General features: G+C 37.7%; 3 protein-coding genes across 6 annotated transcripts in view; all 3 read right to left on the bottom strand.

The window, feature by feature from the left end:
* Positions 1–4103: 4103 nt before the first annotated feature.
* LOC116707105 (CD209 antigen-like protein 2) lies at positions 4104–9681 on the bottom strand. The gene is made up of 2 exons (XM_032544272.1): positions 9559–9681; positions 4104–4453 (listed from the first exon to the last, which is right to left on the bottom strand). The coding sequence occupies exons 1-2, from the start codon at positions 9571–9573 to the stop codon at positions 4118–4120; spliced, it is 351 nt and encodes a 116-aa protein (XP_032400163.1). The 5' UTR covers positions 9574–9681; the 3' UTR covers positions 4104–4117.
* Positions 8675–26172, bottom strand: part of LOC116669457 (solute carrier family 12 member 3-like) — a 68612-nt gene continuing 51114 nt past the window's right edge. The window contains 1 exon segment of the mRNA XM_032499337.1: positions 8675–9030. The gene's annotated coding sequence lies outside the window, so the exon portion shown is untranslated.
* Positions 9893–25190, bottom strand: LOC116707103 (solute carrier family 12 member 3). 4 transcript variants are annotated; one of them, XM_032544268.1, is made up of 28 exons: positions 25133–25190; positions 23284–23465; positions 22826–22979; positions 22555–22686; positions 22355–22430; positions 21885–21980; positions 20642–20781; positions 20330–20440; positions 20117–20228; positions 19882–20012; positions 19720–19804; positions 18463–18620; positions 17676–17783; positions 17143–17266; positions 16840–16941; positions 16366–16521; positions 16144–16243; positions 15893–16004; positions 15572–15706; positions 15215–15321; positions 14368–14450; positions 14176–14248; positions 13650–13747; positions 12153–12264; positions 11687–11773; positions 10996–11131; positions 10832–10899; positions 9893–10089 (listed from the first exon to the last, which is right to left on the bottom strand). In XM_032544268.1, exons 2-28 carry the CDS (start codon positions 23421–23423, stop codon positions 9951–9953), a joined length of 3075 nt encoding a protein of 1024 aa, XP_032400159.1. In that variant the 5' UTR covers positions 23424–23465; positions 25133–25190; the 3' UTR covers positions 9893–9950. The 4 variants fall into 4 exon arrangements, with proteins under 4 accessions (XP_032400159.1, XP_032400157.1, XP_032400161.1 ...); XM_032544266.1 differs by having other exon boundaries at positions 13650–13754; positions 14180–14248; XM_032544270.1 differs by having other exon boundaries at positions 13650–13754; positions 14180–14248; positions 15572–15700.

Genomic DNA, 26172 nt, shown 5'->3' with positions numbered 1-26172 from the left:
GTATTTTACAGCAATTAAAGACACACTGTAGGTTTCAGTAGTGGGTTAAACCCAATGAAGCTATGGGTTCTTACACTGAGAATAACAAAAATAAATTGTTCATTGTTCCTTCTACAAGCCCAGCAAAACAACTTTAACTAGTTTTTGTAATTTTTGGTGAAGTAACTACTATAAATACATTTAGTATCATGGGAGAAGTGAGATAAGTTGTATAAGAATAACACCTCAGTAATACAGCAATGGAAAGATTTGACTTCACAAAAGAAAGCAGGAACTGTTTTTCCTCCCATAAAAAAATAAACCATTACCTGAGAACCCAGGGCAACAACAAGCCCACTAGCTTCAGAACATTGAAACACTATTGTTAGTGTTTGTTTGCATTATAATGTCAGGTGTTCTTAATAATGTGTCCATCTTCTGTAAATCATGCTGATCATTGTATAAAAGATTAAAAATGAACAAATGCTAATATAAAACTTATTTTTTTTAATTAGCTGATGTGTTTGGTAAGTCTGGCGAATAAAAATAGACACATCAATCTCACCTCTGCACACACACACACACACACACACACACACACACACACACACACTATAAATGACAAAAAAATAACTTACATCTTCCTCTTAAGTGCTTCACTCTCTCCTGATAGAGACGCATATATGGTAAGGGTGGGGGAGGAAGAAGAAAAAAATCAATACAGCACTGTATTGCAATGTTTTCCGTGGCAATACAGTATCAGTCTCAGTAACATCATATCGTGGCATAAGTATCATTATGATATTGTATTGGGAGGTGTCTGGTAATTCCCACCCGTAATATATAGATCATGTCAGTGTTCTTTTGGCGATCTTAACGTCAGCCTTTACATATTGAAATACAGAAATCAAAGTTAGCTGTCAGAGTCGAGAAAATCCATTGACAACATAGCAATTACATAACGTAAAAGAAAAAAGCTGAACATGCTTACCTATTGACTGTCCAACATGCTAAGAGAAAGGTCATTGCTAAATATCCACTAATAAGACCAAACTAAGTGTATGTCTACTGCTCTGAAAATACAAATTTGTGTATTGCCAATAAGTCAATTTGTAATTTTCCAAAATACGGTTTTCACCCTGAGTTATTAGAAGTGTAGTCTATATCCACTTCTGTGATTGCTCCGTTGTCACTGGAACATCTGCCGGATTTCACTCATTTTAGGCCAGATATCCTTTGCCACGTGCTTCCTTTGTGTCAGCGTTTTACAACTATGGCTAACCCAGAGCGATGAGAGGGCTCTGGGCTCTGGGCTAACCTTTTCTCAGATCTCTGCAGGCTAAATCCAGACAGTCTAATCTGAGTTTTCCGTTTCACGGCTAAAACAACCTTTAAAAAGCCACCAAAACAAGTTCCTTCAGAGGCTATTTTGCAGCGGCACCACGGCTTTTCCGCAGGTGCTTAGCATTGCCCAGGAAAATTGTGATTGGTTTAGAAAAATGACAAACCATAGCACATTTGCCTCCCATCCCAGAATAGTATGTGAAGTACTTCTCCAGCACTCTTTGAAGGAGGGTCTGACAAAGCAAAACTAGGACAAGTGATATCAGCAATGAGTTTATCCAATTTTTCCTTCACACTCCAAGCAATGTAAACTATCCCATTATTTTACAGTGAAATAGAATTCCATTCATAGGTAAATGTGGGGTGTTCATTGTTTTTGTATACTTCAATCCAAAGTACTCAAAGTTTGAATTGCTCAGAATCTGTTTACATTGTTACTGCAAATTAAGTATTGCATGTTTCCCTTGCGTTTTAGAAACTAAAAGTAGATAGATAGGTGTAATGTTTAACAGGGGAACGAGGACCAAAACGTAGGAAGAGACAGCCAAGCAGAATGGAGTAAATGTCCAACGTATGGACAATGTATTGTCCAACAGTGAAACAAAATTACAAAAATTCAAAGAGATTCCGGGGGTAAAAGGCAAGGAGAAAACAAGAAGCAAAGGAAGGGAAGACTCACAGAGAAACAGGTTGCAGGAACGGGAACACACAGCAGAACGAGGTGAAAACAGGTAGACAAACCAGAACAATCTGACAAGAGACAAGGGAAGCACAGACGTTATATACACAAGGTAATGAGGTAACAAGAGGCAAAGGAAGCAGGTGGAAACCATCAGGTAATCAAAAGAGCGGGAAGACACAGGAAGTAAAACTAAAGACAGAGCAAGACAAAAACCAGACTTCAAAATAAAACAGGAAACAGAACATACAGACACTCAGGGGAACACAAGACCAGGGAGGAACAAGACACCGACATAAGACCAGGGAGGGAACACGGAAAAGGAAAAGAAAACTCGAGATTTAAAAAAAAACAAAAAAACACAACCATAACAATCGATCACACCTACAGAACAAAAAAAAAATAGACCATGACCACATAGTTTTTTGTTTGCAGTGGGAAACATCTGTATTCTATTTTATGTGGGGGATAAAGAGAGCGTAGCACTTCCATAAATTAATTTAAGTAGAAAACCTTTGATGCTCTAGGTCTATATTTCCTTCATGAAGAGGCATCTATACAAGCCTACAGAGCTGTGTTTTAAACGCAAACACTAGTGTCAATTTCCTTAACGTGTCAGAAATATTATCTAAGTAAGGTAGACATTTTGTGTTAGTGGCCCACCACAGAGAAAGTTGTTTTTAGCAACCACACGTGTACACACTTCTAGTTCTCATTTATCAAATATATTAAAAGAGGATATTAATTAATTCTTACTCTTTTAATGGCAATATTACATCAATGTAATATTAAGAAAGTTAAGTAAACACCCTTTTTTTCACATAGTGTATATGTTTCACATATACTTGATAGATAAACCAGTAAAACCTCGTTTAAATCTAAAAACAACAACAATTGTAGCAAACCTGTACTCCCCATTAGCTGCGTGACACACACAAAGAGCACATTATTCTTGTTTTGACAAAATGGATTCAACTGGTTACAAAGTTGTGAAGTACAATTTGCTGATACTCTGCAAGCTGGGTAGAAAAACCGAGCAGCACCACAGACAATGATCTCCTCCCAATGTGATTGGCTGTGGCTTAATTGGTCAATTTGAGCTGAACAGAAGACTCGTGCCACAAACAAACACTGCCAGAAAACCTTGCTTGCAGTGCAAGCTTTTCTTTCTCTTCAGCCAAAAATCATCATAAAAAGCAAGTTTAAGTCTCAATTCATCCGTTTCTACAGAACACAACATAATGTTAAAGTGCACTGATCATGCAGCCTCTGTTATATACATCAACAGACAACTTTCCATGTGCAGGAATACTTTAAAAGACCAATGAAAATAGTTGGCTGTGTTGTCAGAGGTCAAATGTGTGGACTCCCTGGTGTGGTCAGTCTGCTGTCATTTGCTGGAATAATGCATTAGAGCCGGGGAGCCACTCATCTAAGCGTGAAATGATTACTAAACAAGGCTTGGTTAGTTGTAGGGAAAATAGGGTTTGGGCTAAAATAAGCACTTGAATGAAAAAGAGGATGTATCTGTAATTTATTCAGCTTCAGAGAAAGCAAATAATTGTTAACATAAAACTCCCAAAAATCACTTCAAAATTTGATACACAGATTTTACATGATATAACAATCAGCAAAAATACACCCAAACTTGATAAAAAGAAGAAAAAAAATCCATGTGGAATACCCAAAACAAAACAAAACCTCAAAAATCAAACCAAAATCAAACTAAAGTAGTGTTCTTATTCCTTTTTCTGCCTTAAACATAGGTGAAAACTCCAATTTCTTTTTGATAAAGAAAAAACACAACCTCAAAAAAAATAATTCACACTTTAAGAGAAAAAAACATAACCATAGTAAATAACAAATCGTCGCTGATCGTTCAGCTGACTCAAAATTAGGAGACAGGACTGTCACAGGATCACACCCTCAATTTCAAATCTGCTGTGAGAAAGTCTGAAAGTCTGATTTCATCACTCGCACCCGTAGGTAGTGATTCCTACATTTCCCAGAATACCACTCAACAAACCCAGCAGACGCATATAGTGTCAACGTCACACCACTGCATACCAAGTGAGTAAATATTGAAAACGCCAGCTACCAGTGAGTAGAGTGTTTTTACTTAGAACAGATGAAATTAAACTTCTCATTGTCATTCTTTTTGAACCACGTATGTTGTCCTCCTCTGTCCATGGCTCCAGACATGTCACAATCATCACCCGTCTTTTGTGAGTCCCAGTTCTCATAGGAGACCACCTCGTCACTGACCCAGAACCAGAAATCCAGGGTGCAGGTGTAGCGCAGTCCCAGCCAGACGTAGGGACTGTCGGCCTTCTTGGATTTCTCTTGGACCCATCTCTGCTGGTCCAGGTTGGTGATGGAGACCAGGTCCCGGTGGTGCTCCCTGCAGTAATATAAGGCGTCCACCCAGGTCTTTTTCTGATTGATCAGGATCACTTTATCTATCAAGGAAAAAGTGGAGACAAACACAGGAGAGTTTAAATAACAGTTGTAACATTAGAATTCACGTATCATCATCATCAGTATAAGCATTGTACCTCTTTGTACATGCTTCAAATTTGGATTTCATGTATTGTTTGGTAATTTGAGAAATCAAATCTTAATTCACAGCATAAATCTAAAAGGAAGTTTTTCCTCGCCACTGTCGCACTGTTGCTTGCTCTGGAGGAAACTACTAGAACTGTTGTAAATTCTGGAGTGTGGTCTAGACCTACTCTATCTGTAAAGTGTCTCGAGATAACTCTTGTTATGAATTGATACTATAAATAAAATTGAATTGAATTGAATTGAATTGAAATCATGTTCAGTGTTGTGGTGTGTCTCTGGGCGAGTTAAAAATGAATACAAATTTTATTTTTACTCCATCCCGGTAGCCTAACACAGGCTCTCCAACATAAAGGGGAGTTGAGAAATCCCTGCATCCAAATATATGAGATGAACTTAATAAAAAAAATAAAAAACAAAACAAAAGAGAAATTGTGATTCTTTTTAAAAAGAGCTCACCACTGAAAGAAACACGTTTAAACAAAACAAATGCAGGTGGATCTTCAGACTGGTTTCAGCAAACTAGATGTTATGTTATCTTTAAAATATTCACCTTCATAGCAGAAGAAGTTTTTTTTTCCACCACAGTCTTCAGCCTTCCATCTGCCTTTTTCATCCAGCATGGTCACAGCACATTTCTCATTGTCTGACTGTTTGAACTGTTGATCCCAGTGTCTGAAAGAGAAACCACTGTTGTCGGACCAACTCCAGGAGTCTCTGAACAGGCCGATGTGTATCAGATTCCATTGAGACGTTATCTTTTTTCTCAGTTCTTCATCTTCTAACTGGTTCAGCCCACTGACCAGGTCTGTGTGTTTGTCCCTACAGTAGTTTTGAGCATCTTGCCAATCTCTCCACCAATATAATATAACATGGAATGAATTGCTCTCTGTGAAATAAACAGACACACTTGAATCACCTTTTACTGTACATGTATGTCCTTTGAGCACATATTTTTAGGCATAGCTCCATGGATGAAAATGTCTGTGGGTCCACCACATTGCCCCAGACTGAAATATCAAAACAATTGGATGGATCAACATGGAAATATATACATGCATTCCTGGTCCCTACAGTGTAAATCCTAATGACTTTTGTGATATACCTCACTAGTGTCACCAGCAGGTCAACGTTTTACGTTGTTTAATAGTTCGGTTCATGAAAACAAATTGTATATGATCAAAAGCTGAATTCAGATGCAGGGGATATTACATCAACTCACCATCGTAGCAGATGAAAGGACCTATGTTTTTACAAGGTCTTTGTCCCCATTTGAGATCCTTCCTTATAAACCCACAGTTCTCATCGGAATGTTCATTCTGTGTCTCATCTTCCCATTTCTCTTTTGCCTCTGTTTCATTGAACTCCACCCCCGGCAGAGACCAGTGCCACTTCCAATTGGCACCTGGTAGGTTGACCAGCCCAATCCAGGCTTCATTTTGATTCCTTGCAGAGTTGCGGAGTCTTTTCGTGTCTGACATGTTAGACACCGTGGCCAGGTCTGTATACGCCTCTCTACAATATTTCCGGGCATCACTCCAAGTCATACGCTTTTCAATAAAGTGGTACTTATAGAGGTGACAAGTGAAGAATGAACACTGACCTAAAACCAGAGGAGATACTGCAGTGATGGAGCTGACAGCATAAAGTAGACAGTACAATGCAGACTTAGTACAGACTTGTCCTTAATTTCTGTCATATGTATGTATAAACATACATTCCTGGTCCCTACAGTGTAAATCCTAAAGACTTTGGTGATATGTACAGTATATACATATATATATTTATATAAATATATATATATAGAGCATAGTGTTAATATTCAAACAGGGCCAAAGCTTCAAAACATTTTATAAGTGTATTTAAAAGTAATCCCTGTGAGGAAAATTTCAGATTTCAAACTTTTCCAAACACTCACCTTCCAACTGTTTTTTTCTACTCTGGGTTAAAACTGATGTTAATACATGTTGTATTTCTTTATATGCTCATTTGCAAGTGTTTACAACACACGCACTGCTACACGTGGAACTACTTTTTATTATAAGAGTATGTCAAAGTGTTATATGAATCCATATTAAACTGAAGAATACTTTTAAGATAGCAGTAGCAATGCTGTAGATCTGATAGAATCACCACTTACCCATCAGAATGAACAGAAACAGACTCCCCTGCATCTTCGCTCTGTTAGAGAAACTCATATTTTAGTGTGCAGTGAATCAAACACAATGATTTTGACAGCTTGCCTCAAATGAATGGACTAAACTACAATATATGCCCTGATTGTAGTAAAAATGTTCCGGCAGTGGTCTAAAAAGAAGAGTAATAAAGGACAGTGGCAAATATGCAATTCATAATCACACCAGAACTCACAATAATGACATTCAGAGGTTTAGAAAGTGAGATTGAGATGGCAATGTAATCAAACCTGAATATTTGAATTCATTCAAAAGGCACTTTTTGAAATCCTGTCAACAAAAACAAGCAAGCTTCACAAAGGTAAAAATTTATTCTAGAGGTATTATCAGTGATTGCACCTATAGTTGTGCCCTCTCTTTGTAAAATACTAAATATTGTCATGTACTTTTTTAGTCATACTGTTTGTATAGATGTGTAGATGTACTGCATAAAGAAGAAATACAGAACACAGACATATAAAAAATCTCCAATGACAACTTACATCTGGTGATTTCTTCTCTCCTTGATGTGCTGATGAAGACTGCGTTCATTGATATATTATATGCTCTATTAACAGCCACCTTAACGTCAGCATTTGAATATGAAAATATAATTTTGACTACCTGAAATTTACCTGACAAGAGGAAGTCCATGTAATTTATGAGGATGGATGGATGAATAGACAGATAGATAGATAGATAGATAGATAGATAGATAGATAGATAGATAGATAGATAGATAGATACTGTGCATACATACAGTACATACAGAACAACAACAATAGAAAAGACACACCCTCACCATATAGTTGTTTTTAAACTTTCTCTTACCTTAAACAAGTGCATGTGTATTTTCAAGGCCATGAAATGGCGATCAACATATTTTGTCGTTACGCCGTGTTTGCATTTTTCACTTCAAAGTCTTTCCGAATGATTGTCCCATTGTTTCTTGCCCTAAATAACAGGCATCTGAATGACCAAAGCCAGTTAGATATATTTTTTTGTTCTGTTGTTATGAAAGGGTGTTGGGGAATGAAGCGAGCATATCAATAATTCATTTTCATGGAAAAATGCTCATCTGTCTCACCCGTGTCTGTTTTTTCCTCTTGATGACAGTACATTTCCTCCATAGAGAAGCATCTACATAAGTCCACAGAGCAACATCAAGACCACTCTCAGATTGGCTCTCAGACCTTCCATGAGCAGGAAAACAGCACCCTGTGAAAGTGCTTGGACTTTGTGCACTTAAAGCCCATATTGTGCACAGTATACACATGGTTGTTTTCTTCTTCTATTAACATGTACTGTAGCCTAAGTTGTATTGTAAATCTTTTAATGAAGGTCTTTAAAAAAAAAAAAAAAGACCAATGAAAATGTTTGTCTGTTGAGGTTAAATGACTGGACTCTCCCTGCTCGCGTCAGTCTGCTGCCGTCTGTTGGAATAAAGCAGTACAGCATGTGAAAAAGCAGGTAAAGAAGAACAAGACAGAGGACATACAGCAAACAGATACTGCTGGAGAGTGACACCTAACCAAAAGCCTAAATTGCAGAAACCATTCACAAAGAAGCAGCTGGAGAAGGCACCCATCATCTAAGTCTACAAAACTATTTTGAATGGGAGCAGAGGGGAGGAGGATGGTGTAGTTAAATTCATGAATTACATGTACTTAATTTTCTTGCACATGCATTTAAAAGCATTTATATTTTCTGATCTGAACATCCAATGTCTAAGCGGTCTTTCCTTGTAAAATAAAAAAACAGGAAGGGATCAGTTTATGTAACAAGCAATATTTTCAGTTTGTTTAGAATTTTAAAACCAAAATATGTCCTTTAGGACAACACAGTTCAATGATGTGACAACGTAATGGTAAAGGCTTGGTTAGGGAAAGTAGGACTTGGGTTAAAATAAACACATAAGAAAAAAAAAGGACCACTCTGTAGTTTTAACAGTTTATTCAGCCTAAGCAAGTCATTGTTTACATACAACTCAAAAAATTGGATACACTGATTTTACATGGTATATCACCAGATATTCACCAAAAGTTGATAAAAAGAAGAAAATGATCCATGATGAATACGGAAAGCAAAATCAAACCTCTATTGTAGATTGGTGTATGTATTGCTTTTCCTGCCACATATATGTGTAAAAACTACACGTTTTGAATTCAAACTAAATACAACCTCAAAAGATGGAAAAAGGATCCACACTTTGAGAAAAACTAAATATAACAATTTCAGGAAATAGATAGTGATCATTCAGGTAAATCAGAATCAGGAGACAGACAAACCTGTCTGAGGATCACATCATCAGTAATCTTTCCTCAATTTAAAATCTGCTGTTAGAAAGTCTGTTAGAAATTTCATTTCTCTTCCCTTTCGGTTGTGATTTTTACATTTTCCAGAATGCCTGTTAATAAAATCAGAGGGCATACTGTATATAGTGTCTATGTCACACCACTGCAAATAAAGTGAGTAAATATACAGAACGCCAGCTACCAGTGAGTTAAGGGTTTTACTTAGAACAGATTCAATTAAACTCCTCATTTTCAATATTTTTGAACCACTTATGTTGTCCTCCTCTGTCCATGGCTCCAGACGTGTCACAAACATCATCCGTCTTATGTGAGTCCCAGTTCTTATGGCAGACCCCCTCGTCACTGACCCAGAACCAGAACTGCAGGGTGCAGGTGTAGCGCAGTCCCAGCCAGACGTAGAGACTGTCGGCCTTCTTGGATCTCTGCTGGTCCAGGTTTGTGATGGAGACCAGTTCTTGGTGATGCTCTCTGCAGTAATATAAGACATTCTTCCAGGTAGTGGGATAACATTATCTGTCATGGAAGAAGTGGAGACAAACACGTGTGCGAAGTGTTTGGGTCTGGGTGCGTCTTGTATCCCTTTTTATTCTAGGTTATGACTCCGACCGGGTAGCGTCAGAGGAGCGCACTCTTTGCTTACACCGGTAGCCTTTGGCCAGGGACGCCTGACTAAGATGATGTTGGCATCCACATCACCCTGAAGATGATCTTGATGACAGTGATGCAGGTAACTACATGCTGTTATCTTCCATCAATGCCTCTGAGATCACTTCCTCGGCAAATTCTACTAATTGCCCTGATGTTCAAATTTTAGTTATAGTTAATAGTATAGTTAATCTACATTTTAGGTTAGTGTGTTTTAATTTAGTGTCCATCCCTGTAAGACCACTTATTCATTCACTGGCAGTAGAAAGTGAGCACGTTCTCCTGGTTTCCTCGTATCAGCACCACAGGGCAGTGGAGGCCACAGGTCAGAGTATCCAGCCAGGCCATGTACAGAGCACTGGTGCAGTCGCTGTGTGGCACAGGAAGGCTCCTGGATAAAGCACATTGACATGAACATAACAAAACTGCAAGACAAGAACAGGCTGCTCCAACTTGACTTATGGGGAAAATATGTACAAATATATAATACCCTCCTATGGAAATCAGACAAGTATTGTTTTCATCTCCTAAAGCTTAAAGAAAGGCCTGTATGGATGTTTCACCTACAGTATGGCATGTATCGCTATTACAAAGCCTGAGACCAAACTAGAAGAGAATATGATCAAGACCGGTCACAGTTTTGTAAGTTAAAGCTGTTCTATTTACACTGGCTCATTTAAACAAAAAAACATGGTTGTGGTTGAAAATATCCAAATAAGTTAAACTATCATTATCAAGTAGTATTATATTACACACGGTTATGCCCCTTAGTTCAAATCAAGAGACATCTTAATGCTTCAGCATTTATAGACACTATATAAACATTTGTTAAATGGTTTATAACTCACTATAATGTAGGGTTAAGAGCACATCATTGTTTATTAACATGCTTTTCAATCACTATAACTCTTCCTGGGGGCACCCAGTGGATGCCGGTTAAAAACAGGCTAATGAATGATAAAACTGTAAAAGACAATTGTAAGAATTCTTCATGGGGGAACTTTTTTTTTTTTTTTAAACAAAGACTTAAAATGTCCTCATGTACAGTATGTATCTACTTTTTGAGGTGCAGGATGTTACAGGCAAACAGCCTTGATGTGATACTGACGTGATAATGTAAACTGTGTACTCACACAAGCACAAGACCAGCGTGCATTGAATTCCTCCGGATGATTTCATTCAGCCTGACTTTGGTCTCAGACTGGGAAGGAGGGAAATTAATTTCAGATTTCTGACCGAGTTAATTAACAGTGAATGACATTAATACCATGTTGTTGCACATCACACACACCCTTACCTTTTGTCTAAAGGCCTCAAACTCTTTGTCTGGGATTTTCCATGGAGAGTTTTCTCTCAGTTCCTGAGCTGAAACACCATCATACTGTTCATCATACAGCCTGAAGGGGGCGACAGACTCCTCAAACCTTTCAAGGCTGAAAAACAGCAAAAAGAAAAAAATAAGTACATAAGTCTGTGTGCCATGAAAGACAGAGATAATAAAAGTATAATTAACATTTGTTAAACACTCAGTGTCTATCGGCCATACATGTTGAACAAGTTCAGGTGAAATTTCCAGGGCTGATTATTTTTAATACCACAGAGTGAAGGATTAAAAGAACATTAAAAACACATTGAGGTTTATTTGTCTTATTTTAAACAAACATCTTAATGTGATCTGATCATATGTGTTTGTGTGTGGAAAAATCCATGGGGATCTCAACCCTGGAAAGATTTTATTTGACATGGACATCACAGTAACATTGGACGAACCAGATGCATTGCTTAAGTGTTTTAGCTCACTTGCTAGTCACTCAGTCTAGAAGTATACGGCACATACTGCAGGCTTGAACGTTTTGTAATTTGTTTGCTCACAAGAAAGCTATACCCAAAACAGTGAACATGCCAGTCTGTTAGACTAATCCCTTCCTGTTTCAATACAACTGTTCCAATTTTAGTGTGTAGTGACAGTAAAGGTTTCCCACACATACCTCTTGGCCTGTGGACGCTTCTCGCTGTCCGTCATGACTGTAACATCCTTAAAACCAAAACGGAACCGATCCAGAAGCTTCAGCATCCTAAAAGAAACAATAGTCAAATTCTCAGCACATCAGTTTCAATAACGTATAGCCTACACATAAATGTATGTATGGAGTTTTGTAGGATCAAGAAAGTTCATTTTAGGAATTATTGCTTGTGTTGTTACGCACGTATGTATGCATACCAATTTTCTTCTTACTTTTCCAACATTACTTGACTGAATATTGAGCATTGATGTTTAATTTCATACGTAGGTGCATTGTGTATTCTGTAGCTCAGAAAGAGTGAAAAAAGTAGAGGGGCAGGACCAAGACCTTTTTGTTTTAGTGTATTTGGTGTGCACCTGGATGAGCTTTTATAGTGTTACATTACTACTATTATTAACTTATCCCATAAGGTAAAACAAAAAATACATACTCTGCGCGGTTTTCCTCCATGTTTTGTTCGTCTCCTACGACAAAGACCCTGACCTTACAGTTGTGCCAGCGCTTTCTCCTGGTGAGCAGGTAAGGCACCAGCAGAGTCAGACCTTAAAAGAGAATAAAGAGATAGACTGCAGCTAAAACAGGGAAGCTATGAAAAAAATTGTATGTTTTGCATGCCTCTGTATCGAGCCTACATTGTCAAACAGAGGTGGCTTCTCCTTGTGTCCACTGACCATTGTTGAACCAAAACAACGTTGTATTTATTTCTTTCTTTCTATTATTCAGCACCTTGGGGGTGGAATAATCTACAGAAAGTACTAAAGTTAGAAACCCTTATGTCCATTAATGAATTTAAAACTATTGTAAGGAAGGTTGTGATGGAGACATGTTCTTGTTTTTCTTGAGAGTCTAACTGTGTTTTTTAACATTTTGTACTTTTTTACCTTGAAAATGTAACTTGGTGTTTATGTATGTGTTGTGATTTGGCTGCCACCTTGGCCAGGTCTCTCTTGTAAAAGAGATTCTGAATCTCAATGGGACTTCCTGGTTAAATAAAGGATTAATAATAATAATAATTTTATTATATCCACCCATCCATGGTCGGGTCACGGGGACCCGAGGCCTCCTTCCGGCTGGACAAGCCTGTAACACCTCCCTATGGAGGCACCCAGAGGGCCTCTTTACCAGATGCAGGCAAGGGCAACACCAGCAACTCTCTTGAGAAAACCCATTTTGGCCGCTTGTACCCTGTATCTCGTTCTGTCATGACCCAGCCTTCATGACAATAGATAGTAGGAACAAAAATTGACCGGTAGATCAAGAGCTTTTATTTTTGTTTCAGCTCTCCTTTTGTCTTTTTAATGGCGTGGCAAAGTGAATAGGCCTACATTCCGCAATCCTCTGATTCTCCACAGACCAATGATGCCATCAGGACCACATCTTCAGAATAAAGCAGCAATGAGATCCCTAGCCCACCCAAACCGCATTTCGTCCCCGCTACAACTACGCCTCGATATCCTGTTCATAAATATTGCAAACAGGATTGGTGACAAAGCACAGTTTGTTAATTGTTTCACAATCAGGATAGAATGTGCCTTGTTCCTCTTCAATCTGAAGTTCGACCATTGGCCAAACTTTCCTTTTCAGCACTGGGGAGTGGACTTTACCAGGGAGGCTGAGAAGTGTGATACTAACCCTGTCATTGGCAAACACTCTTTGCCCCCCCTTGTTGAACAGTGGAACCATCACCCACAGTCTGTCACTCCTTAGGGACAGACTTCCAGGCAACGTTCAGAAACGTGTCATGCATAACATCCCCTCCAACACCCATTTCTGGATGGATCTCATCAATGCCCGGGGCTTTGCCTGTGCGGAGTTGTTTGACCACCAGGAAAATTGATGACAATCAACCATATAATAATAAATAATAATATTGATTACAACAGATTACCAACAGGTCATCCATTATGCTTGTTTCGTCAGATCTAACCTCCATCATCTGCTATCCAGTAGACGTCGATGGTCTTCTTCCCCTGGTCAGTCTGAAACACTGTCTTCATCTGCTCTTTGTTGTCTTCCTCGGGGATGCTGTCAGCTGGAACAGAAAAAGGAGAAAGAGTGAGTTGCAGGGACAATATTAATAATTACTCTGAATGGCATTACTCAGCAATAATGCACCACAAAGTGTTCCAATATAGTAAACATATTGTAATACAGTATATTTACGGAGTGGGGGAGTTTTTAGCTTTGCATTTTGTCTTTACCAACTTCTCATGGAAATATCTGGCTCATTTGCTGCTAAATGCTACACAATGTAGATGCTAACTGTGTGCGTCTACTCAGGTGTACAGTGGGGAAAAAAGAGAATATGAGAGCCTTAGGAGTGAACCCAGTTAAGTTACGGACAGACCGCTAAACCATGAACTAAAATTGTAGGTTCATCACTACAAGGGACCCCAAGGGATGCAAGTCAATACAATGTCCTCAAAATATTGGATTACAATGTGTCTGTGTGCTCACCGGGTTTCTTCTGAGGAGATTTCTGGTTGTCTTTCTCAATAGATTCATCAGGCTCAAACCCCTTGTTCACTGGAACAGACATTGCATCCTTTACCATTTTGTTTTCAATATTATAAAAATATGTAATGTTGTAGGAAAGCTTGCTGGTGAAATAAAGACAAAAGAATTACAAACTCTGGATTACTAACCTTCAAAATCAAACTGATCAGAGACATCCAATCCTTCCATCATCCTCAAGATACATAAAGAGTAGTTAGTGTCAAAGGTATCGCTAGAGAAAAGAGAAGAAAAATAAGTTAAAATGGATTCTTTAAAGTAGAAATTATGTCATTCTCTTGACAATAAACTGAATATCTTTGAGTTGTGTGACAAAACTAAACATTTGAGAATGTCATCTTGGGTGTTTGGGAAATGCTGATCAATTTTTTTTACCATTTTCTGAAATTTATAGACAATACAACTAACTGATTAATTGTGACAAAAAAAACAGATTCATCGAATATAAAAATAATCTTAATTATTATTTCTATTAGCCTGGAAATCCAGACCCAAATCTAAAATATTAAGGGACTGGCATTGAGTAATGAAAGTTGCCCATCTTGAGAGGCGGCACCAAGCGTGAATTTGAAAATCTTATTGCACGCAATTGGATAACACTACGACCAATCACAACAACACACGGGGTGACGTATCCAGAGCCCCATATGCTTAGCTGTCAGCGGAGCTAACTGATAGGTTTAACTGTCGTCGTCTGTTTAGCTCGCCTCTAGCCCGCCTATATCAGATACACCGATGTGATTGGTGCAGATCAGATACAAGGGTATAGTTAATGAGCAGCATAACTCGATGCCAGAGTAACTTGTTGAGCAAATTCAAATTGTGTTCTTGCAAGAACTCTGGATTTCCAGGGTAGGTGCTTATAGTGACAAAAATAACTTTTTTAAATTCAATATAAAGAGCTGTCTAATCCTTCAATAACGACAAAACCAAAAAAAGTTATCAGTTTTTTAAAATAATTTCTTTAACTGCACTTACTACATGGTGTTGATGTAATCATCAATGCTTTCAGGAGAACTGTCCCTCCAGTTTGACTTGAAGCCCAGGACCAGAATGTTGGGCTTCAGCTTGCCAAGACCAGAAGTCTTGAGAAAATGTCAGATTAGAAGATAAATTATATTTAACGTTTCATAAAACACACAAAAAAAAAAACTGTAGGTAGAAACACTTTACTATGCAAGTAACAGGATGTCTAAATGTTCTAATGACAGTTATATTTAGCACCCAATATAGGAGGTGTCCTACCAAACTGAGAAAAGATAAAAATACAAAAAAGCCAAAATTGCAAGGATGATAGGTTGTCATCTTAATATAGGAGTCAGATTAAGACTTTACCTGTAGCAAGTTCCGAGCTCCAACTCTGAGGCTGTCAGCAGGGAAAGAAGAATAAAAGGAGCGCACCTTCCTCTTGTTCATCCACTTTACCAACTTATCTGTGGCCTCCTGGGGCTGACTCTGCCTGTCCTGATCCATACAAGGACAAGGAGATTCAATAAATGACAAAAAAGCAAAATGGAGAGATAGAATAAAAACAGTCAAAATTGTCTGATGAAAAGCTACTGTAAGAAGGATTGGGTAGTTTCTGGAATACAATTATATGAATGATTTCTCTTATTTTCAATTCATTACCAAAACTTTTGAGATTAAATGACTGACCATGATTATGTCTCCACAGATCATGAGGCTTGCGTGTTTGGTAAAGGAATCAACAAAGTCCACCAGAGCTGGTCGCTGGGTTGGTGGCCCAGTCAGGACCAGACATTGCGGTCTGAAGGAATACATGAGTGTAAATTCATTACTTTTCTACTCACTGAGAAGCATGAGATCAAATGCTGGTAAAATTGGATTAGACAAACACCATAAGAAGACGTCCAGGAATGATATAACTGAGGCTTTCGGTCACTCACCTATAATTTTTTACATGATCGTTGACACCAGTTAAAGCGACAGAGTATGACAAAGCCATGTTGTATGAACCTGCCTGGACTGATGAACCCCAGTTCACATCTGTGGAAATGAAAACACACATGAGTCAGGTAATATCACACTGGCTTATTAACTCTTTCATATTAGCCAGGCTTGTCTTATCAGAACATAGTTGCATTTAAACATATCTGTTTTGGACTTACTTGGCTTGTTGTAGGTGACGTATATAAACAGGGAAGCCATGACGCTAAGGACGACGAGAGCTGCCCACCAGGTAAAGAGGAACATCAGCAACACAGCGACCGCTGCTGCAAATAAAGCTAGCCATTTATTGTAGTAATGAAACATTGGCCTCCAACCTAAAGGGGGGAAATCGAGAAAATGAGAAATAGATTACTTTTGGGTGAAATATCACATAAACTGATTTCACATAGCCGCACATCTGTCAAAGGGGCAAATGTCTGCTTTTAGTCATGTAATGACTTTACACTGGTCACAGTCTGGCTCCTATATATTGTATTTAATATCTTAGAATCTATAAATTGGAATGCAAACGGGACACACACATTAACTTACCGGTAACGTAACGTTATACTGTTTCCATAACCCTAAACTTTAGCCATTGCAGCAGCTGGACAGAAATGCTGAAATGACTTGTTTTAAAAGAGGTGACTCACCGGGAGCATTTGTGATTGAAGCGTGAAAGCAGCTGAAGTTGATGAGGGCATAGGAACACATGAATAAGTTGGAGTTCAAGGCTGCGATGGTGTTCAGATCACCTGTTATGTAACAGGAGAGAAAGTCATTAAATCAATACACATTGAAAATCAAAAAGCTATCAAGATAGCTCAAAAAAATTCTTTTTTTCTCTTTATTGAAATATTTAATCATAGCTAGAACATACATTTAGCATACAAAAAACAAATATGGGAATAAATAATTCCACTAACAAAACAGCTACAACATTAGATCACACCCACCATAGATAACGAGGGCCACAGCAATGAGGAAGCAGAGTACATAGGCACGGAGTGGCTCATTGTTTTTCCCATAGCCTTTTCCAAAGAATCCAATGTATGGGTATATTTTGTCTTTGCACAGACACTGTCAGATAAAGCAGAAAGTAAAATGCTATTTAACATGTGCATCATGTTAGATTTTACTCCATTTCTACACATGTGATGTTACTATAGATATGATGCATTCAAAAGCTTGTTTTATTATGATGGTGTCCTTTTGAGAGACAACTTTCACAGTTTGCCAGTATCATAAAAAGCTATAATAATAATAATAATAATAATAATAATAATAATAATAATAATAATAATAATAATAATATGAACAGTATTTAAAGGTTAATGTATGTCACTGTGGCCATGGTCTGGCAGTTCAACAATTTAAGACATCCTTAAAAACCTTGTTCAACACAGAACGTTTTCCCAGCAATGTACAGTACCTCCCGTGAGCCAGACTAAAATAGATGTAACATCAGGGTTTGGCTGCGGTTTCTCACCTGAAAGATTTTAGGAGCGGAGACGAGGAAACCAAGAGCTGACGACAAGGTGGCTGCAAAGACACCAGCGATGATCAGGTAGTACGAACCTGATAGTAGACCCATTACCTGTTTGGAATAGTCATTCAAAATTAGTATTGTTGTCATATTTTATGTAAATGTTTCTGAAACTGTTCAATTTTCCATATGATGATCATACATAACTGTAACAGAAAACAAGTAAAACAGTGAAAAGATTGCTATTTATACATAGTTTTTCACAATGCCTTTGCCCTGCTCTGATTTTTTTCCACAAAGTCACAAAATGATTTACAGCAGGCAGACTCATTTTGATGGGTCACAGATTTCGGTGTCACATCGTAAATGTCTGTGTTTTAGTATCCAGCCCAGTTAAAAGGTTTTTTTTATGAATACCTAATTGAATTTTAATCATATTTTAGAAGTTATCTGTTGTAGTTATGGCTGACACTGGGGCAGGACCATCACAGAAAAAGGAAATTAAACAAAAAACAACTAAAAGCTATAGGGAGATTGACAGATGATGTCAGCCTTGGTTGGTCTTTCAACAGATGGAGACAATTATGGGATTTTAAAGGATTTAATACCAACCCTAAATTAGCCCTTTTCCTCCTAGACAGGTATGTAATAGATATTTTCCTTTTTAAAATAACTTACAATGCTAGACATGGTTGTACGTCAGTAGCCTAATATTACCCCCTTGCATTTAGTGCGCATTCTTTTTAGTCCGTGTTTGTGTCACCCAACCCCCCCCCAAGAAAAGCCCTACCTTTGAAGTGTTGGCCAGACCAAATTTACAATTCTGTGCCAAGATGCATTTTGTGAAGTTCCAGCCGAAGTTACATCCCAGACCCACACAGTCACTAGTGATGTTTCCACCGATATAGTCACTTATGTTGCCAGAGGCGTCACGCACCACAGAGGCACCTGGGGGAAGATAATGAGGTAAATAATTTCCTTCCATTTTGAGCCCGTCAGTCCTTTCCCGCTAAAGCAGTACATGATACTACCCTTAACGTGAGTGATAAATCAGGCTCAATGCCTCCTGTCCCTCCACCCAACAAACCACCCTAACTTAAATAATCCCTATTAGTTCAGATAATTAAAAAAAATCAAATCAGAAGCAAATACATATCGTCACCTTCCTAAAATAATCGCCTAAGTCATTTTTTGACAAAAAGTATTTTCTTGCCTAAATCATCTCCTCATGGTGCTGGCCACCTCTGGTAACATTTCCTACATTCTCAGTTGAACAGGTCATGTGATTCTTCACCTTTAGTATAACTGCCAGAGTCAAAATATGTTCAGTTCAGGTTCAGTTTTTTGTGTTTTCTGAAAAACGTGAAAAAATGACTTAGGCGATTATTTTAGGAAGGTGACGATATGTCAAATGCCAGGCAGGCTAGCAAAGTGCCTGTTTTATGCATTTATTGTTTCTTTCACTTTCCCACAAGGTATCTCTCAAGGTGTGGAACAGATGATTGATTTCCACCTGTGCAGCCTGTAATGCAGATCATTGGTTCCCTCTGTTTTTGAGTTGGCAAATCGGCATTCAAGGCCATTGATAAAATATGCACACCTGAGGAGACTGAACTTTCCAAACTTTCTGCTGGCTGAGATGTGGCTGAGTTGCATCTAAACCTGTATTATTTGGCTGTAAGGTTGAGGACTGTAAGTGAGATTTACATTCAGGGTTAAATTTGTCCTGAAACAAAGGTTTAGAGGTTGGTGCCACTCCTGTATGTTTTGTTAAGCACTATTTTTAGAGAAGCAGGCTTGGTCTTTTGGTTTGTGTTTTGCTTCAAGAGCTAAAGATGAATTAGGCCTGGATTTGTCATATCGATTTCATTCCTCCACCTTTAGTGAACTTTTTAACTGCATAAAAAAAAAACCACTTTAATATTCACTTCACCATTGACTGTCACTCGTTTTAATTATCATTCTATTTTATATATACTATATTATGGTACCATCAAATGAGATCTAATGAAATACTAAATAAAAGCATGTAAAAAGGTTAGCTTACCAGAAGTTACAGAAAGAATTAGATAGGAGAGTGTAGTAACGAGAATGGCCCCTAGGGTTCCTTTGGGGATGGCAGTAGCAGGGTCCTGAAAAGGGAAACCAGTCAAAATTTATATAGTATTTTTTTTTTTCAAGAAGTATCTTTCTGCCTTCTTCATCATACTTTGAGGTCGCCACAGATGTTGACTCCAGACAGGATGCCAGTGGCACCGGGAAAGAAAATAGAAAACATGCGGAAAAAGTTGCCGTCAGGTCCTCTCCAATCTGGTGTCAGGTTCGAAATGAAGATGTCCTCTGGTAACAGGCAACAAAAAAAAAACACTTTAGTACATATATTTTAAAACTGATTGTGTGCTTTAATTAAAGGCTGTAGTTTGTCCTGAGAAGCCTGAACTTACTGTTGTATCCAAAGAGGCCTTTGGACTGTTTCTCTTTAGAGTGCGGGATGAGTGTGCCCACCAAGTAGTCGGCAAACGAAACCAAGAGAATTATAAAGAACAAAATCTGGGTCTGAAGACACAGACACATGGAGGAGAAGAAAAAAGGACACTATATGATAAGAACTATAAGGTAGAACGCAAATAAAGTTAGAAGTGTAAGGATTTGCTTACCTTGGACTCCCACTCCATTCCAGCCAATGTAATCATCAGAAGAATAACTAGTGTGATCACGCCCACAATTCGGACGTCATTCAAGTCATCGACAATGATGACATTATAATCCTACATTAATACAACCAAAATATTCACAGATTAGACACCAAAAAATATGAAAACATGTTTGGGCCTTAGCTTGTTAAATATGGCTCCTTTTAGAGAGCAAAGTAACAAAATGCTTTAGTGACAATAAGAAGGAAATGGGCAATAAAACAGTAAGATGAATCCAACATGCATCTATTTTCTAAGTTCAAGCATATTATGTACCCGCATTAGATCCCGGACCACAATTGAAAAGCCAACAGTGTTGAGTGCACAGGCCAGAGCGTTGGCGAAGGAAAAGACCAACCCAATCGGGGCGCCAAGTTCATAACCCAGAGAGCGGGAGATCATGAAATACGTCCCACCTGAAAATGACAGAGACAAAGAAGTCTGTTTATCTGTAGTTTTGAGCTGGGGCAAATTAAGAACAAAGCAATGAAATACATAGTTAAAGATTTACATAGTTATTTATCTATATTTCCTTTGCATGTATTTTGTTAGCAGTCATTAGGAAAAGGAATGGGCTCTTAGCCACTGTAGCTAAACCAGCTAACGCTAATGCCTCTAGCGTTTTTTTAAACGTAGAAAACCTGAAGAAACACATTAGAATATCAGGGAGAGACAATGACGTTTTGGGACGCCTACTTGTCATCTTGTTCTTTACCGGAGACCAAGAGACTGTCAAAGCTGCAGATTGGATTTTTAACTATTCACCAAGGTACCACAATTTACCTTATTGCTCTATTGAGTGAAGCGGACTAAAACCCTAAACCTAGACCAGCACTGCATCAGGTCTGCAGCGGGGTTTGTTATTCTAATATCTGCCAACTTGTTTGTGTCTGTGTCCTCGGTGAGTGTGGCCCCACTGAGTTAAGTGTGAACTTGAATTAAAGGTTACAAATTAGGTTAGTGTGTGTTTCCAGTTAGAAGGTAACACATTATTACGCAGTAATTGTTTCTTGTTGAAGAAAAGTATTATTGTTTTGCTGTAACGCTAGTTATTGAAAGGAAAGGAAAACGCAAAGGAGGCTAATTTACTTTCATTTAGTTTACTTTGTCATTCTAAATTAAATATTAGACAGTAATTGTTTCTTAAACTGATTCCAGTGTAATGTTTGGTTATTCCCTGAGAGGTATCCAAGCCAATGTGCATAAGGTTTGTGTACAATAGGAGATAGTATCTCATTACAATGTGCTGAATCCTTAAATGTGACAACATCTAATTGATTAGGGTGAAGCAAACATAGCCTAATAATGGTGGTTACAGTTGATTAGCAATGACTAAAGGAACTCAAGAAGTTTAAAAGTGTAGGCTATATACTGTAGAGACAATGGAAATAACTAAGACAACATTACATTAACATTCATTATGTTAACTGAATTAACAAACTCAGGGCCCTTCCCTGACTAAATTGGGGATACGTGGCCCACACTTTTCACCCATTTTGAGACACAGGAAGTGACTGACCTGAGATCACTCTTCCGTTGGTGGCGATGGCAGAGATGGAGAGGCCAGTTATCGTGGTCACCATGACAGACAACCCAATAATAACCCACATCACCACTAATGAAGAAAACGAAATGAAAAGGAAATTACAGACATAGTAGACATGGACTGCTACATTGGAATTGATGTTTTGGTTTCAAGATGTCTGTCTCTCCATCTTTGTAAAAGAAAAGTCTATTTCTGCAAATGTTTGCCTCTACATGTCCACATGCATTGGATATTGTGTAACATGGAACACTAGAAGATATCAAAACAGCAAGTACAAGGTAAAGCTCTGTCAACAATGTGCATCTGCACAAACTATTCTCATGCAAAATAATGTAAAGGTAAATCGAATGAGAGGGCGGGAGTGATGCAATGGAGTGTTACAAGCCCCTAAACATAAGAATGAAAAGGACTAATGTATGGTGTGGAGGGATGAATGAACTCACCAATGCCTGCCTGAGAAGTGATCACCGTTACACGCAGAAACAGGATGACTCCCCAAATATTCAGCATGCAACGCATCTGTGATGTTCAACAAAAAGGAGCTCAGTAAGATTCAGTGAGATTGTATAAAGTGTTAACAGAATTGAAATAATCAGTGTATGAAGTCTGTATGTACGCTCAAATACACAAATGTTTTGCTCACCATGACGCCGATAAACCAGCCAAATCTAGCAGGAGCTTTCTTTGGTGGACCTTTTGGGGCTTCAGGTCCACTGTTTGGCAGACTGCCATCTCCTGAGTCTGTGGTTGAGACCTCTGCTGCCGCCTCCTTCTCCTGAGTAAAATACAGTTTTTACAAAGTAAAACCATTTGAAATAGCTTAATGATAATGATGGTGGGAATGAGAAATCGTTCACAAGTTTGATGATGCAAAGTGCTGTTAGATGTGTTTCCCAAAGGCTAAAACAAATTACCTCAAATGCCTTGCGAAGAGCATCAAGAGATGGTCTGCTCCCCTTCTGATGGTGCAGTGTGCGGGTGTAATGCCCCAGTTGTGGCACCTGGTCTATCGTGCTGTAGACGGAAGATCTCCGCAGCTCCACCCTCGAGCCTCTGCGCTCTGATGCACTGTTGATGCAAAGGTTTCATTTTAAACAAACAGAAGAAATTTGAGCAAATATTGCAGTAAATGCAATAGGTTATTAGTGATTGTCATGAGCTGCAGTTCCTCTACATTCAGACAGACGTAAAAATGCCAAAGCAATGGGCTAAGTATCTATATGATTTTAAATTGACTTTCTCAGGACATCATGAAATATAAAAGTTATTAATTACTTTAACTAGTAGTAGTGTTAGACAACCAGGAATTACTGAAATAACAGTTTACCTAAAAATATGTAAAAAGTGGACACTAGAAGTTAACAACACAAACCTTGACTCAACGTCCGAGATGACGATGGTTGGAGGCATTCCGTGCGTAGAGTAGCTGGGGGGTCCTTCGTCACCGGAGAATCGGACGTTGGGGACAGCCCTCGGGTCAACCCCACCCCGTTTGGATGTGAACTGCCCCATCGGCACGTCTTACTAACTCCTGGTGCACTATGGGAAAAAGGGCTGACAAGATGACAAATGATCTGTTTAGAAAAGCTTGTTTTTAAAGAAATTATTGGCACGTGTCCTAAAAGATCCCACATTTGTCCTCTAACTGTGAACATGTAACTCGTGCAGTCATGAAGCCTCACTTGGACCCTACTAATGGGGTTTTAGTTCAATCCTGACCAGGCATGTAGGTCGATGGAGTATCAAGTCATCAAGAAGTGCTCTTGGTAACTTGACACTAAAATAGATCATTAATGAGTTTATACTTTAAGTAAATTAAATAAATGTGCAAGAAATTATATTTGATAACAATACATCATAGATAAATTGTATTTTTTAAGTAAGTTGAGCTAAATATTTGGATGAGTTTTGGAAAAAATTACTGAGGAAACTTGTTAACTGATCAGCAATGATGAAGGATGAATAGAGAAGGTGTAAGATTAATAAGTGTATACTTTCCATTCTTTCAAACATGTCAAAAAAATGTTTGTTATTTATCTCTATGCTTTCTATTTATTTTCTATTATTTTCTATTTTCAGTTTTTTTTTTCAGTTAATCAACCAAAATACATTTTTTCAAAGGGTTGCATATGTTTTCAACCCTTAACAGTGTCCCCACCGGCCAGTAGTGCAGGCATTATGCAACGTGACCTCAAACAAATTGCAAACAGGAACTTTTTAAACTGATCTAATCTCACAAAAGTCTCCTCTTTAACATAATTATACAAAGTCCTAAGAGATCTAAGTGGTGTAAAGTATTGAAAATATGGATTTTGGTGATGCCAATTATCAATTGCAGCCCATGTTGAGGGGAGACACTGTGGGTGAATGGGTAAAATATTTGATTTAACAGATGTCACCTTGAAACCTTTCCAGCTGATTATTTCCATTAAGACAATACATTTTTATGTTAAAATTTTTCTAGACTTGCATGTTTAATTTAGCAAAAGAGACATTCTCTAATAAAATATTTGCTAATTGGCATAAAGATGTTTCGGTATTTCCAACATGCGTCTTTAAATTTTGAAATATTTCAAAATCTGTGTTCCAGTATTGAGTGAGAACACTGTAACCAGCAGCCGTGAACCTTGCTGCAATGAAAAAGGTTCAGCGTCAGTTTGCGTTTGATGTTTTTACCATTGACTCAAATTATTATTCTAAGTATCTGACAACATCATCGGAATGATCTCTACAAAGTTAGACCGTTTTGTTAAAGAACAAGTTTGTGTAACATGAAACAGCCAAAAATCATCATCACCAAAACCCACAAGACTCCATCTATCAGTCACATCAGACACAAAAACACGGGACAATAGGGTCCGGTTTAAAAATAACCCCTAAGTTATGCTTTGAAATGTTATTTTAGGAAGCAAAAAAGTGGAGGTTAAGAATAATCCTTTATTCATAGCACATAATCAATAAAATAATGTGTCTTTTGCACAATTAAACATAACAATTCAGAAAACTTGTAATACAAAAGAATATTGTTCTAATTTACATAATCAACTGGGAAAATGTCATGGAGATTTCTGTTAGGTAAAATATTTCCCCTATTCACATGATTGTGACATCACTAATTTCAGTACTTTTTTTAATACTTTCCACCTATGGAAACATTAGTCTATTGTCCATTTTGCTATTTAGTAAATAATTAAAAAAAAACAAGGCTTAACTTTACTCACACAGGTTCTTATTATTCCAGATGAATAAGCTGTTGCCAATGGATGAATATATTTGACACTGGGACGCTTTGTATTTATATCTTCCCCAAGGCAGCCGACGTTCACGCCCATCTTTCTCCCCTTCCTCCCCCTCGCGGAAACACACCTTAATATTGTTTACACTGAAAGGAATGTAAAATAATTAATAAAAGATAATATGCCTCTTTGTGCTGTGATCTTATTGATCTTATGATCTTATGTGGTATTTGAAATAAAGCCAATAACAAATATTTTGGTCTTAAAACAAATTGTTTCACACACACATCTTTAAATTATTATTTTCACATATGAGAATAAAGATTACATTTGAGTGAAAATGCAGAATATTTTAACAGTACAAATTAAAAAAAATATTTCCAATCTATGCTATTATTATTTATTTACATACTTATTATATTTTTTGTTTGCCATATCTAGTTTCTGGTACTCTCTGTGAAAATAAATGACAGGAAGCATGGTTTTGCTTTCCACAGCAATGTTTTGCAGTAAACAGAAAAGCAAGTGGGTGATTCCATCATAGCTGAACATATTTTAAAAAGTAAAAAAGGTATGTACTATGTACTGTAAACTCAAAGTACAACGCTTTGATTTTCTAGGAAGCGCGCGGCAAAAATGCCACAATAATTATAGTTTAGCACAACAATCTTGCCAAGTAAAAACAGCAAGATTAAAGAATAAAACCGCAATATTTCACCTTTGTAACTCTTCAACGCTAAGATTACATAAAAATTTACATTTTTATAATGTTTTGGGGGCTTTACGCATCATTGACTGGGATTTCTGTTCAAAATGTTATATTTCTACTGTTTGTAATAAACTGTTTGTAAAACTAGTATTATTCCAAAAAATGAATAATGCATAGTTATAAAATGTCTGGAGTTGAGGCACCAGCTATTTCAGAAGTGTTGACTATACACAGCATTGTTTTCCCAATACAGGATGAATATGAAATCCACACTTCAAGAGAAAGAAAATATAACAACTTTAGAAAATAACAAATA

This window comes from Etheostoma spectabile, chromosome 19 (assembly GCF_008692095.1).
Source record: "Etheostoma spectabile isolate EspeVRDwgs_2016 chromosome 19, UIUC_Espe_1.0, whole genome shotgun sequence".
Classification (NCBI taxonomy): domain Eukaryota; kingdom Metazoa; phylum Chordata; class Actinopteri; order Perciformes; family Percidae; genus Etheostoma; species Etheostoma spectabile.
This window is presented reverse-complemented; position numbering and strand designations above follow the sequence as displayed.